The sequence below is a fragment of the Harmonia axyridis genome, chromosome 4, assembly GCF_914767665.1.
Source record: "Harmonia axyridis chromosome 4, icHarAxyr1.1, whole genome shotgun sequence".
Taxonomy (NCBI): Eukaryota; Metazoa; Arthropoda; class Insecta; order Coleoptera; family Coccinellidae; genus Harmonia; species Harmonia axyridis.
The window spans coordinates 5,927,034-5,942,202 of NC_059504.1; the positions used below are offsets into that span (position 1 = coordinate 5,927,034).

Here is a 15,169-nt window from a genome sequence, read left to right on the forward strand (position 1 = left end):
ACTCACCAAACATGAATCCAATTGAGCACGTATGGCAGATCAATATGCAATCGCCAGAACCCACCTTCAAATTTTCAGGAATTGAGTTTAGCTCTTCAGGAAGAATGGAACGATATGCCTGAAAATGTCATTTATGACTTGATTCGTGGGCTGTCTAGGTGTATTGGGCCTTTGATTGAAAGAAGATGTGGTAATACGGACTATTGAATTTGGATTCAGTTGTGGAATAACTATAATTAATCAAAAATAAATTAATCGATAAATTTAGATTTTTTCTCATTTTTCCCATTTTGTCTCATCCTGCATAAAACAAAGGGTAACAAACAAAGATTTTCTATCAAATATATTGCAGTTGAAATAGAGGAAAATATTCATCTCATTTCCAGAACATATAGATTGTTTATTTTTTGAGAAACCTAGGGGGGCCAAGACTTTTGATGATGTGTGTATATGTAACGTGAATATATCCACTGAAAAATTTATTTTTTCTTTCAGTAACTATGCGTCAGAGTTATTAGCTGGTAGATATACAGGGTGAGATTCACCGCGATGACCTTAATGAGTCGTTTATGTAAAATGATCTTTCTTCCTGAAATATTTTCAGACATCTACAACTTATATCGGGAACAGATTTTGTTACATTCTTATTTCAAAACGACACACCCAGGATATTAGTGCATAAAAAGGGGGTAGTATTTATGTATGGTCCCTAGTTTCACATCTGAGCATCATATCCTGCAATCTTCCAGTTCGCGGCTTTTTTTAACTAGGGTGAAGTTGGTCCTTCACCTATGATTTATTAATTGCACACTACCTAACTTATACAAGGTAAATCCATTTTACAACACGCTGCTTCTGCTTTAGATACCGATGCGCATGATGATTCATGCGCATAGGTAGTAGAGTCAGAATGAATGAAACAGTGGTCAGCTCAGGATCGAGCAAAGTTGCGTGTTTTCTGCCGATCTTGCTTTCAGTACCCAACGAACTGTGGTGAGGTAGTTTACGTCGCTCCGCAAGCATATATACTTCGAAAGTTCCTATGACATATCGATGTAATTGAGCGTTTTCGTGAATGAAAAGTAAAACATAAATTTCGTCCCAACGTAAAAGTGTAATTTCTGTGATTTTTTGATCAAATGACCTAAACGGTGCGCTTCTTTCTTTATTGTCTGTTTAATTGTTGGGAAATTCCCAGAAATGACGATGCTTACCGCAGTGATCTCTCTTTTTTGTGTAATAACAATTCAGGTTGTTCTTGGAATCGAAACCTATTGTTTGAACAATAATTATGTTACCAATGGGACACATATGCAGTTCACTAAAGAACCTAGTGTGGAGGAATTTGCCATAGTTGGTACCTTCAAAGGATTGCACTGCTGTGCGAAGAATTACAGGAGCATCGAATGGTAAGAAAATCTCAACATTTCTTACCTATAAGTCATCTGAAACAATCGTCGTAAGACTTTCTCATTATCACTTTTAATTACTATACCAACATTTTCTATTTGTTATACCCAATTTTATTCATAAATAACGAATGATCAGGTTGCGTCTTTGAAGCAACTAAATAAATTATTATTAACTTATTGAAAATTGTTGTTGTTGTTAGGTGAGATCTCAGTTTTTTTCCGATTCGTTAAATTAAATGTTCAATGCAAATTAGGTTGCGATAATTTGTGTTCCATTTCTCTTATCTGAAACTCTTTAATGAAGGGACCCACTTTTCTCACAATTTCTCGAATTGTTTAAACAAGGTTTTCGCCAATTTGTCGGTCTGCACATCGTTCCTTGTGAAGTATGGTTTTCTCACGCTGTATTCGATATTCCTAGAAGTCGAATCATGGTGTTTATAAACAAATATCTGCCCGCTATTAGTTGCATTATCTTTTCCGAGAAAGATAAAAGTGGGTTCAATTATGATATAATTTATATTCACATATTTGTACATCCACATCTGCTGCTCGTTGAGATTAGTTATTTTTTTTTTGTACGTTATAATTACCTTTCTATGATGTTGCAATTTATGGTAATGAGGGAGTGGACTTCGAAGAAAAAGGAAAAAGAACACATCGAGTATTTTAAAGTAGGTAATACAAATGGAATGATACTCTTAATATAAATGAAAGACACATTGATAATTGCCAAAGGTTACCTATTATAATAAATATTTCAAAAGGTGTCAAGAGTAGGTATCTATTCCGAAGTTGAAGGATTTTGTTGTTCAATATCATAACTACAATCAGGTGCAGAAAAAAACACACGAAATTATTCCACAGGATGTTTCAAAATTAAGGTTTAACAACAAACTTTTGAATCACCCTGTATAGTGACTTAAGTCAGCATTTAATGAAATATTGAACATGCAAGTTGAAATTAATAATTTTATCTTCAGTTTACTGAAAGAATTCCAAAAATTGAATTAAAAATAAGAAAATTTCAAATTTGATCAAATATCAACTTGTTGCATTTTTTTTGCACCTGAGTTATTTTTATGTCGCCAAATGAGTTCCTCTATGCGTTTTGCAATGAGCTAATGACAAATGTTGGCATAAAAACATATTATACTGTTATTCAGTGGAAATTGTAGCGTTGGCTAAATTAAAGTGATTTACAACTATTGTCTATTGCTTTCGCTGTATGCATTTCTGAGAAAATATTTCAATAAATTATGACTACGTACTCTTCCACTATTTCTGTTGTTATTTCCTTATCGATGAAAATTTTGATGGGGAATTTTAGAGTCGTAATTAGGGAAAACACTTTCATTAAACTTATTGTATAAAAGTACAGAAAATATAAATTTTTTGGAAATAGAAACATGAATTAAATCACTATAAATCATAACAAAATGGAAAATAATAAAGAAATAAAGTTTCTTAATATTGAGAAACCTCCAGGCTTTGTTTGATTTCATAATTTTTCATCCAGGATCTAAGACACATGAGTCATCCTATAGATTTGTCGCCTAACCTACTTCGGGTTTTTGTAGCTGGAAGAGTAGCTCTGGAAAATTGTATTTCAACAGGAGCTGAAGATGCTGGCGTTGATAAAAATCCTTGGCCATTGTGGCCAAGTTTGAAAATGTACTTCTGAAACTACCAAAATCTACCAATAGATTTCATAGAAATGTGAGAAAACTACTGATAAAGTCACTGTGGCGAATGCTTCAGTCTCTCGGCGCTCGAGGAATCCCCTTATTTAGTCTAAGCGCGCACGAGATTGCAGAAATATATGCCGTGCGACTCGTGCATATCAAGCTCAAGTAATATCAAGTAGCTTGATATCAAGTCAAGCGATAAATATCTAAAATCAAGTCAAGCCAAGCTCAAGTATCTAATTTTTCACGAGCTTGATTTTCAAGTCAAGTATATGGTTAAAATGTCAAGCTACTTGGCTTGATGATTCCCTATACGGGGAATATTAGAGTTTTTCCAAATTTTTATGTCGAAGCTGAAAAATCCAGTTCTACCTTGTATTTTTGGTTTTATAACTTTAAATTCCAACCATAAAATTTCAATTTCCTTTACGTGAACTGTGAACATTAAAAAAAAAATTGTTGGACGATCTCGCTTCGTTGATTTTCACGCTTGACCTCTAGGTGTCGCCCAAATGGAAAGGAACCTACAAAAAATAATGTAATTCTTTCCGTTTCGGATTACGTGATTCTGAGAAAACCATTCCCCCAAATTTCCTGGAAAAAAGTCGGTCTATAATTGCATTAACGATGACAGCGTTACCTACTCACAAAATTCGTTTGAAATTGTGGGCTATTTTTCTGTTGAATACTTCGTTATAGATATTTCTCGTCTTCAAAGGATTCGTTAGAGTAATTGGGAACTAACGCTTCATTGAAATTTCCAGATAAATTTAGTCTTCGTGTGTCATCAGCTCAGTACCTATGCTGCAGTGACAGCAAATTCAAGCTTGATTCAGATAAGTTATAATTGGCAAGAAAAACGCTAGGAAAGTTTGTTGATTTCATTCGAGGTTCGAACGTATCTTGTAAAAGTTGAGCTTATTAGTTTTTTGCATTAGCGAGTTATCGTGTTTACGGACGGCTGGACAGCAATACAAAGAATACAAACTCTTATCGTAATAGAGCGATCTGTTCAGGGAACGGCAGCTCAAAACCTCTCCTGGTTCTGTCATTACTCTTCTTTGTCCTCCAAACTAAAAAAATCAGCTCTTCATAGTACAGGGTGTCCCAAATTCGATGTTCACCGAATGCATATCGATAACTATAACACTTAGAGAGAAAATCTTCAAGGACTACCGACTTCTTTTTTCGAAATACATAGTTAGATATCAGAAAACAAATCATAGATATCTTGATTCGTCCTCGAGTTACAGGGTGTTTCTGAAAAATCACTGTTTCAAATATTTTGCTATATCTAAGTTTCTGTTCGAGAAATTCGATGAATTCTCTGCTCTATATCTTAAAACGGTAATTGATTTCTATGATCTGTTATGAATATCATATAAATCATAAAAATTGCTGAAAAAAAATATTTTAGAATTTTTTGAATGTCTCGAAAAAAAACCAAGTTGTAGCGAAACATTTCATTTTTCAGAAACACCCTGTAAATCGAGAACGAATCAATATATCTATAATATCTAGAACGAATCAATATATCTATAATATCTAGAACGAATCAATATATCTATGATATTATGCTATTTCGAAAAAAGAGATCAAGAGTCCTTGATGCCTTACAGTTCCAGATATGCTTTCGGTGAGCATCGAATTTGGGACAGCCTGTACTATATGAAGGGTTTAACTCATAATTTCGAAACTTCGTTACAAGTCTCATTCAAAATTTTATGTTGATCATATTACTAGAACCATAGAAAACTCCTAATATTTCCACAACAATAGATCGGACTAGGTTGATTTTTACTTTTTAGATGTAGAAAAACCAATCGAATGTTGATGCCAAAAAGAGATGCCAAATATTAAGCGGATCGCATCATCGGAACCACTCATCTGAATGAACTAACCGACAATGACATCATGATAAGATAAATTCGATAAATCACATCTCGTATATTCCTTTTTTATACAGGGTGATTCACCGGGATGGCCTATTAGACGTTTATGAAAAACTAATGCTAATTTCGAACTGTAAATTTGTATATTGGGGTTTGAGACAATGATCTTTCTCCCTAAAATATTTTCAGATCTTTACAACTTCCGGTTATATCGGAAACAGACTACTAATTTCTTATTTCAAATGGCACACCCAGTATATTATTGCATCATTAGATGGATTTTTTTGGCGTCAATTTTTTCAATATGCCACACCTTGGGTAAAAACTCAACGGTTCATGAGTTAAAGGGATTCTTATGAAAAAAATGGTTTCGATGAGGACTCACATTTTTTTAATTTTTCGGCAGAAGAAGCTTTTTTCGAGAAAGTGTTTTACTTTTTCGATTCTGCAAATCCGTTGTATTATAAGACTGTTTGCGATTTGTACCAAAAATGTACAGGGTGTTTATAAGAAAATCATGAACTTGGACAACTCAAACTCATCAGATTTTCAAGTTTCAAGTGTGAGGGTTACTTAAGCAAACCCTATACCTAAAATGAATAATTTAAGAGTTATCGAGGAAGAACCTTAAATGAGGAAAAACCGCAATTCCTCACTGTGTGGAGTAGTCTGTGATTTCCGGAAAACATTAAAAACTCTTTATTTTTATTATTATTTTTTATTTTGTTATGATTTATAGTGATTTTATTTATATTTCTATTTCAAAAAAGTTGATATTTTCGGTCTTTTTATACAATAAGTGTAATAAATAAAAGTGTTTTTTGCAAGGTTTCTTCTCATTTCATCATGTTTTTTATTGATGTGACACTACACAATAAAACTGCTAAAAATCAAATAGCTTGATATGATTCAAGTTTTCGATAAATAAATACTTGACTTGACTTGAGATGAAAAACTACTACTTGACTTGAGATTGACTTGAAATCTCATCAAGCTCAAGCCAAGGAGCTTGAATATCAAGACAAGCAATGAATCCCTATGTATAACATTTTAGATAATATTTATTTTGGACCATTTGCACTCTGTCGAATTTGTAGATATGGAATACCACGATTTCTTGGTAACGTAATGGCAAAGGTTAGACCTGAACATCTGCCTCGAATATTTTCGCTCTGATAAATTTGCAAATAGTGCATAAGCCAACTCAAAGTTCTTGGAACATCCCATTTCGCTGAATAGTAATAAACGTTTATATTGTGGGTTCCTGAAAAGAGAAATATTTGTGACTCGAATACCTCTACGTGCTGCGAATTTAGCATCATTTCTCCAACGTCATCGATTGTTTATCTTGCGTTTCATCAGTGGAAAAATATAGAATGTTGTTTTCAATTCGAATATTTCTTTGAACTTTCCACATTCCTTTACGAAAAAATATACATTTTCCTCCTCGCCTTATAAGGGATCTTAAATTTTGTAGTTTTATCTATAATTATTTCATTTATTTTTCCCTTTTATGGACCTTCTCGAGTATATTGTTAAGTAGTGCTTAGTTTGAATCACGGATTTTTTTGAAATACTCTGTGACTTTGACAATATCTGTCATTAGAAACTTGAAAGTTTCAGGATAGTTTCGATGAAGATGAAATAAAGTAATTTCAAAAAGAAAGTTTGCTATCTGCGTAGCAATTTTAATCTTTTTGCAACATTTCAATATGATCAATTCATCAGAATCATAGACAACTCAGGAAGAACATTGGAAAAGAAAATATTTTAATTTCATGATCTAGGTAGGTACCTATAATGCGAGAAGAATGCAAGAATTGTTGATTTTCGAAATTCATGCATGCATAGTATATCAACAAACAAATTATATGATATATACCAAACAAGGAGGATCATTATACATTGAAGTAATTAATTTCTATAATGAATTTCATGCAAATAGGTAGCTCTTTTAGTTTTATTTCCGAGAATGGACGTCCACTGCAGACGGACAGGTTTTTTGTTGTTATCTCTAATAATTAACCTTTGGAAACAAACGACGAAACTCTGTTTCTCCTGAAATGTTCAGTATACATATATACGTTTTAGGAATGAATAATTAAAAAAAACGGTCTGCTTCACATCGAGGAGACATTACACGCAAAAAAATCTATTCTCAAATTGAGTGAATAATATTTGGTTGAAGTATATGATAGATTCATATATAAGCAAGATTATAATAAATTTGGGTCAAGTATACTTTATTCTCCAAATTTAAATATACCAAGTATTCCAAATAAGTATATGATATTCTTGAATTTAATAAAGTCGGTATTATTGGTCCAAAGAAAATTCTTATATTTGCTTTGAGTAAATGACTATACTTGAAATGAGTGGTTGATAAATTTCGTTTGAATTATAATATTTTCAAGACAAGATATTGAATTCCTCAATTTCAATCATTTCTTCGTTTGAAGGTAGTGAATCATATACTCGAATGAAAGAATTGATATACTCAAACCAAAATTAAGTTAGTGTTAGAAAAAGTATGTAATATAGTAAATTCAAAATTAATTTTATGGTTGTTCCGAAGAAACAGTAAACTTACTTGAAAGGAATATTAATTTCAAATCAATTCTTTGAAATAATTCGAAAGAATAATAAATAAAATACAGCATATATTATAAAAAACGAATTTATTTCTCAAATCATCATGAAATAAATAAAAACCAACAAATAAACAATATCAACATTGGAAAAAAAATGTATTACATTTATACAAATACATCAGGATAAAACATTGTACTATACAAAGGATTAAAGGAACATAGTTATCTCCTAAAGAATAAATTATTTAGGTGGAGAGAATTCGAGATACATTCTTAAAAGTTCATCTACATCTATACAACAATTTGGAAACTTTTCGGCTATAATAGATTTTCCCCTGATATCAAAAACAAGTTGGGCTTGGCGGTTTGATTCCTCGGTGTTGCTCTATTTTTCTGTTCTTGAATGATTTGTCCAATATCACTTGAGATCTGCAAAGAAAGAAGAAATTTGTGATTAATAAATTTTATCGTGGAATTTTCCGAATGAAAAATACTACCTGGTGCTGAAGAATTATTCCAAAATTGTATCTCACTCATATCGATAGATATCTATTGATTTGCATTTTCATCAGCAAATGATAACGTAACTCCCAATTGTTCATGAACAATTTCCATATTCTGCAAAAAAATCAAATTCAATTAACATTCATCAATTATGAACCGTAAGTTGTATTCAAAAATTGCATTAATATTTCGAAAATAATTAGAAATCTCTAGAAAATCTTTATAACAGACCCTATTAAATATTAACGCATTTGTTCTGAAAAAGTAAGAATTTTGTTGAAAATATAAATTCAAAAATACCTAGTCCTCAAAGAAATAATACAAAGTTATCAAGCTGAATTACAATAGTAAAAAACACCAAGAGCATCATGAAAAGGAAAATGAAATCCGAATTAATGAAAAAAAATTAAATGAGTTGAAATTATTTCTCAATAAAAACTTACCTTGAAATGTTCCAATCAGACACTCCATGTATCCCTAATTCCTAATTAAATTTTGCTTTTTGCAGTATGTATTCAGTATCTAACACTTATAACACAATCAAAACTTCCGTAGACCGATCAGTCCTATCACCTAAATGAGACTGAAGGGGATCGAAAGAGATATTTTCTAATGCAAACTGCACAGAGGGCGCATTTTAGTATATCTTCGAATTATATTCTTCAATCTAGTGGATGAAAGCATTTATATACTTGTATTACGATAAATACTGCCAACAGGTGGATAAGAACGTTTTCATTGGCGCGGCATATCAAACGAGTCGAATCATGTTGACGAAGATGCAGGGAAAAGAACTCGTGTTTTAGTATATTTCGGTACAATATACTCAGATCTAGTACATGCAAATATAATTCAGATTATGAATGGTTTATTCTGAACTGGATAATTTGAATTTTACAAAAATCAAATTTTGTCACTCATCTTATTCAAAACGAAATCCGTGATCAAAATATTTTTTTTTTATTTAAATATTTCACTCATCAAGTACTTGGGTCATTGGACACCTCTCAAAGGAATTATATTTTGTAAAATACATTTATATCCATTAAATAATTTTTGGCTTATTCTATATCACACATATAACGTAAACTGTTAACGATTATTCCCATGTTGTGTCGGTCACGAGAACCTTGCTATCTGGGGTAATCCCAGGTGTTTGATTGCTAGTAGGTATACCTCATCCATTTTTGAATTTTGAAACGAAAGTTATTTCAAAAGACTGGTCAAAATTCAAATAAGATGAAAAATGTGTTTTTCTTATCATTTTTTAGGTTCATGATTGCTCACCAAAATCAATTTCACTTATATTTTTATGTATTATTAACACATCTCAAAAAATCACATAACTTACCTCAATCAATATGGTATCGCTATGACAATTTTTAGCGTCAGAAACTAGATGTATTGTGAAACGGTATATTAACAAATTATCTAGTATGGCCTTTATTGAGTTGGTTAGCTACAATGAACATAAAAAGAAAAATAAAATTCATATAATCTGCTAATTCAATCACAGGGTGGAGTTCAGATGAATTATTCACTCCCCTTCTAACACTCAAACCCTAATATTTAAATATTTAAATGAAATATGTCTCACTTTGACGAAATTTTGTCCACAAAATTTCATATTTTCATATATTATGATTAGTCTCGAACATGAAAAATGAGCAAATAGGTCTCCAATTCATCTTTATTGTGACTTGAGCATATTCTAATTACAACTAAAATGTATCTCTCGCAATAATTATAATGTGTAAACCAATTCTTCAAAAATATAATTTGGAATGAGTATATTTCAATTTTCATAATGAGTAAATGATATCTTCGAAGTCGAAATATCGTATGTTCAAACAAAATGTAGCCGTATTCTTGAATCAATAAATTTATTCCTTCATTTTGAATACATCATTTACTTGTATGGAGTATTATATATTTCTATGAAGTATATGTATTCGGTATTCTATTTAATCATTCCAAGTATACCAAATTTCTTACTTTACTTTTTCCGATTCAATATATACTTGGATCAAGTTTAATATTTCAAGAATATCCTGTTTCTTGATTTGAGAATAGATTTTTTTCCGTGTACCTATAATTATTCAAGTAGGTATAATAACATAGATATTTGCATGAAATTTGGTACACACATTTTTTTCAATCCGCGATTCTTGAACTTTGAAAATACCACTAGGTGTTCCGTACCTACAGGGTGTTCCAAATTCGTTGCTCACTGAAAGCATCTTGAGAATTATAAGACTTAGAGAAAAAATCTTCAAGAACCTCCGATCGCATTTTTCGAAAAAATAAGATCAGAACTCAGATTGTAAAAATCTTGATTCGTTCTGGAGTTACAGAGTGTTTCTGGAAAACTGTTTCAAATATTTCGCTATGTCTTGGTTTCTGTTTGAGATATTTACAAAATTCTAAAACGTTGTTTTCAGTGATTTTTATAGTTTAAATGATACTCATAACAAATCATAGACCTTAATTATCGTTTAAGAGATATAGAGGAGAGTTGTTATCCGTTTCAAAGATAGGTATTGAGTTTTTCGTATTTTTTTTTTTTTGTGGGACACCTTATATGTAAATATTTCTCCTTTATTTCGAGACTTGATTCATTTGTTTCCATTGTAATCATGGTATATAATAGTTTGCCCGTTTTGTTTCTCTAATACTGTGGCAAATCCGTTCTTACTGCCTTACCCTATACAGGGTGTTTCCAAATTAGACGTGAACCTTGGAGTAGGTGTTAGTATGACTCATTCGCTGTCGTTTGAGCCATATTTATTGATAACCAAAAATCAACAGTTTACGAGATATTTAAGTTCTTGTGATTTTTGAAAAATTTCTCACCTAACTTCATTTTTGATTATAGTTTAGGATTAGTTTCGTGGCCGGCGAGAAGTCCGGATCTAATACTGTTAGAATAGACGAAGCAGCAGGAAGATTGAGAGGTCAACGTAGAAAAAATTGACGAAAAATGGAGTTAGATGAGAGAAGAACTCAAATATCTCGGAAACTATTGATTTTCGGTTATCAATAAAAATCCTGTACCTATATATAACAGAATCGTGCGGGAATATTTCATTTTCACACAGGTTTTATAGTTTTACTTCATTATTATATGTTGGTACTCGAAATTCTTCTGTAGCCGATTAATCTATTAACTATAAAATTTGTGATACATAAAACAGCTCTGCCAACCAACATTTTTCAATGCGAAAAACACTAGACGATATTTAAAGAAATATTCCATTAATTTGAATAAAAAATCAGTGAATTGGAGAAAATAATCTATAATACTCGTGCAGAAGGCTTATTCTACCACTCGTTCATTCAAAAACTTGCCACTTCGTGGCACGTTTTTGAATTTTGAACCCATGGGAGATTATCAATGCCTTCAGCACTTGGATTATAAATAACTATTTAATCATGATCAACTATCAATTAGTAACGGCTGAAGGAGGTCAATATTTGTTCACTCAAATTATTCATGTACCAAATCTCAAGTGGATGAGAGGTAGAGGATTAACCTCAAATTGTTTTTTATTTATTGAACGATGATTAACAAAATGATATGGCGGATTGATGAAATTTTGGTCGAAAATAATCCGTGGTAGGTATATAAGTATATGTTTTGCGCACCCCTATCATGTGATAGTTGATATTCAAGTAGGAGGCCAGGTAAATATTCCCATAATGTTACCTTACAAGATAAATGAAAAGATAAAGACATTCTTCCACCGAATTTGAGTACCGCCAACCAACTCCCATTTTTCAGACATTCTTTTTTTATTCGTCTGGCCAATAACCGTTGGACAGAGAGCACCATTAAAAATTCGACCACAAAACAAGAAAATTTATGAATCGGTCTAGTTTGATGGCATGTTTTCATTTTATTCTACCTTTCTTTATCTCGGCTGCCCATCTGGGAATATCAGAGACGGAGACGAGAAGATGCCGCGCTTTTACCACACGGTGACGTCATTGACTAGCTTCATTCATGTTTGAGAGTGGTTGAGATTCGTGCGAATATTTTGGAGCATGTTTGTAACGATTAGAGATGATGACGTGATAATTGACACGTGTAGTGATGTGGAATTATTAGATCGGCAAATTTGGAATTTTATACTAGGTGTATCATAATAGGTCATTATGGAAATCTCAAATTTATTCACAACTGAAGGTGTTCTCAATGATAAATATTTTTATAAGAATTATGCATGCATATGTTATCCACTTTCAACGTTTTTCTTCAATACAGATGTTTTTTCCCAGCAGGAATAAAAAAAGATGAGATTATCAGATTTTGAATGTATTGGCTCCATTCTGAAATCAGTTGTTTTCGATCAATTCTAGTGATCAATAGTTTTTCTTCCGTTTGATTTTCTACACTCGATCGCTATGCAACACGAAACACGCAATTTGACCCAAGAGGAATGTGCCCAAGCGGTAGTTTTGCGAGAAGAAGGGTGGACATACACAAGAATTGCAGAAAGGTTTGGAGTTTCCCATACAAGTGTGTCCAGAATGTTGCAGCGATTCAGGGAGACAGGTATGAATGTCCGAAGACCAAGACAGGGTAGACCACGGGTAACAACTGCCATTCAAGAACGTTACTTGAGAGTTTCTTTCGTTGAGACAACGGTTTGCAACCGCTCGCCTCCTTCAAAATCAGCTTGAGCAAACTCATGGGGTGCAAATTAGCACTCACACAATAAGAAATCTCCTCAGAGAATATGATTTAAGGCCTCGTGTCGCGGCAAGAGGCCCAGCTCTTACCCCAGCCTATCGAAGGCGCGTTTGGATTTTGCGAGAGAGCATATCCATTGGGAAGAGGCTGATTCGGAAAGAGTTCTCTTCACAGATGAGTCTAGATTCAGCCTCTTTCATTGTGATCGACGTTCCCTTGTATACAGACGTCCACATGAAAGATATGCTCAGTGCAATTTCCTGAATACTACTGGTTTCGGAGGAGGATCGATTATGGTATGGGGTGGAATATCTTTGACTGCACGCACAGACCTAGTGGTCGTTCATAATGGAGCTATGAATGCTGATAGGTATATAAGGAACATTCTTGAAGAGCATGTAGTGCCATTTGCCCCATACATTGGTGAAAATTTCATTTGATAATGCCAGACCCCATCGTGCGCGCATCGTTCAGGAGTACCTTGAAGAGGTTGAAGTCTCTCGAATGGAATGGCCAGCAAGAAGTCCAGATCTCAATCCGATTGAGCAGGTTTGGGACAACCTCAATAGAAGGCTGAGAAGTTCAGAAAATCATCCAGCTACTCTTAATGACATAGGAACCCAACTCAGAGAAATCTGGGAAGAATTAGAACAGAACATTTCAAGATCACTCATTTTGAGTATGAACCGTCGTTGCCGAGCTGTAATTAACGCAAGGGGTGAAAATACCAAGTATTAAATCACTTATCAGCATTCCAGTATTTTGAAAATTGTTTATTTCTCTTCTTTCACATAAGATTCGGTGAAATCCTGAATTTTTCTTCCATTTAATGTGTCTTGTTTCGTTCAAAACCTTCCCGAGAAAACATAAAAAATAAGTTATAAAGTCAATGTAGAGTTAACTTTCATTAAAATTGAGATTTTCAGAATGTGCGTTAATTTTTTGCGCAGTGTAAGTTAGACCGTCTTATGATCTTAGTGCTAGCATGTTTCGAATGCAGTCATGTTTTGAAGAGAAGACTTCTTGGCTTGCCAATGTAATTCCAAAATTTTTTCATCAACCCACAAAAGTTAAGTAGAAGAACCCAGTCATTCGCAGACGGTTGACGAAACAAAACTCACCATAGTCGTTCGTCGCGTGTGGTCAAAAAACCCGATAACAAAGACCTTAACCGAGAGGGCCGGTTTCTCCATGTCTACAAGGTATATCACATTCTTTTTTGAATGAACAAGAATACCTCTGTTGATACCCGGTTACGAGCTATTTACCTGCTCCCAGAGACTGAATTCGCGCAAATTGTCTCGGACTCCTAATAATTTATCGGTATTTCGGACGGTCATTCCAAGCATCTCCAACATTTTGTTTTTGTGGGAAAATGCACCGGGTTGATGCATAAATTACCATCAATTTCGAGTTGATGGTAATTTTTAATTTGACCTTTCGGCTAATTCTGATTTAATGAGTTCGTTTTATGAGATTCAGGTGGATTGTTTGAATAAATCTCGGTGAAATTGGCGAAATGATACGAATATTGAAACGTGCGAAATTTCGACTTGTTCGATCGATTCAAGTGTTAACACTGAAGTATTAGTCTTCTTTTCGGTATTCTGCTTGAATTTTCTATGGTCCTGATGATGCTATACAGCCTGAAGATGATAAGTTTTCCAATATTTTAGTGGTGATATCAGAAATAATGAAAAAGTTCAGAATAATTATACCTAGTCCTAGTAGTAACGTTATTCAAGAACTGTATTTCGATTTAGTATAGCCCATAGAGTAATGAACATAGATAGAGGGAGTTTACGCAATTTTTACATGTCCCCAACATGGTTAGATTACGTTGTCGAATTGTGATATATTTTCAAATCCTTAATTTTACTATATCGTTATGAATGTATATTATATTGAACGGAATATATTTATTTGAGTGATTCCCGATTGAATATGCATATTTGAATATTTGGAATACGATATTTTCCTAATAGTCGAATTTATAATAAGATGAATATTTATTATTTTCTATATCCACCTGCTGAATTCCAAGGTTTGGCAACTTTTGCTCTCCTAGTGTCATCGGTTGTTTCACGTCGTTTGGCGCGCTTGAAGTTTGTTTTCTGTATTTTTGATATATTTAGGTATTCATTTCAATATAACGGGTGTTTTTTTTCGAGGTATATAACTTTAAGTTGGCATTACTGTTCAAGATGGTGACCGATTTAACAGTTGTCGAGTGATTTATTCTCAGTTTGATTTGGCAATTCATCATAAATAGACTCACGCCTGAACAACGCTTGCAAATAGTGCAATTTCATTTCGAAAATAATGGTTATGTGCGGAATACGTATCACGCACTACGTCCATTTTATTTTGTTTAGCGATGAAGCGCACT

The 15,169-nt window shown here is 33.0% G+C and overlaps 1 protein-coding gene and 1 long non-coding RNA gene across 2 annotated transcripts in view; one reads left to right on the plus strand and one right to left on the minus strand.

The window, feature by feature from the left end:
* Positions 1–906: 906 nt before the first annotated feature.
* The window catches only part of LOC123678780 (interleukin-1 receptor accessory protein-like 1), a 66,600-nt gene continuing 52,337 nt past the window's right edge, over positions 907–15,169 (plus strand). Inside the window, exon 1 of the mRNA XM_045615997.1 lies at positions 907–1,409. Coding sequence (XP_045471953.1) covers positions 1,201–1,409 — 209 coding nt within the window. The 5' untranslated portion in view covers positions 907–1,200. The remainder of the gene's footprint in view (positions 1,410–15,169) is intronic.
* LOC123678781 lies at positions 7,721–9,672 on the minus strand. The gene is made up of 3 exons (XR_006747288.1): positions 8,531–9,672; positions 8,081–8,201; positions 7,721–8,012 (listed from the first exon to the last, which is right to left on the minus strand). It is a non-coding gene; the product is annotated as an uncharacterized LOC123678781 (long non-coding RNA).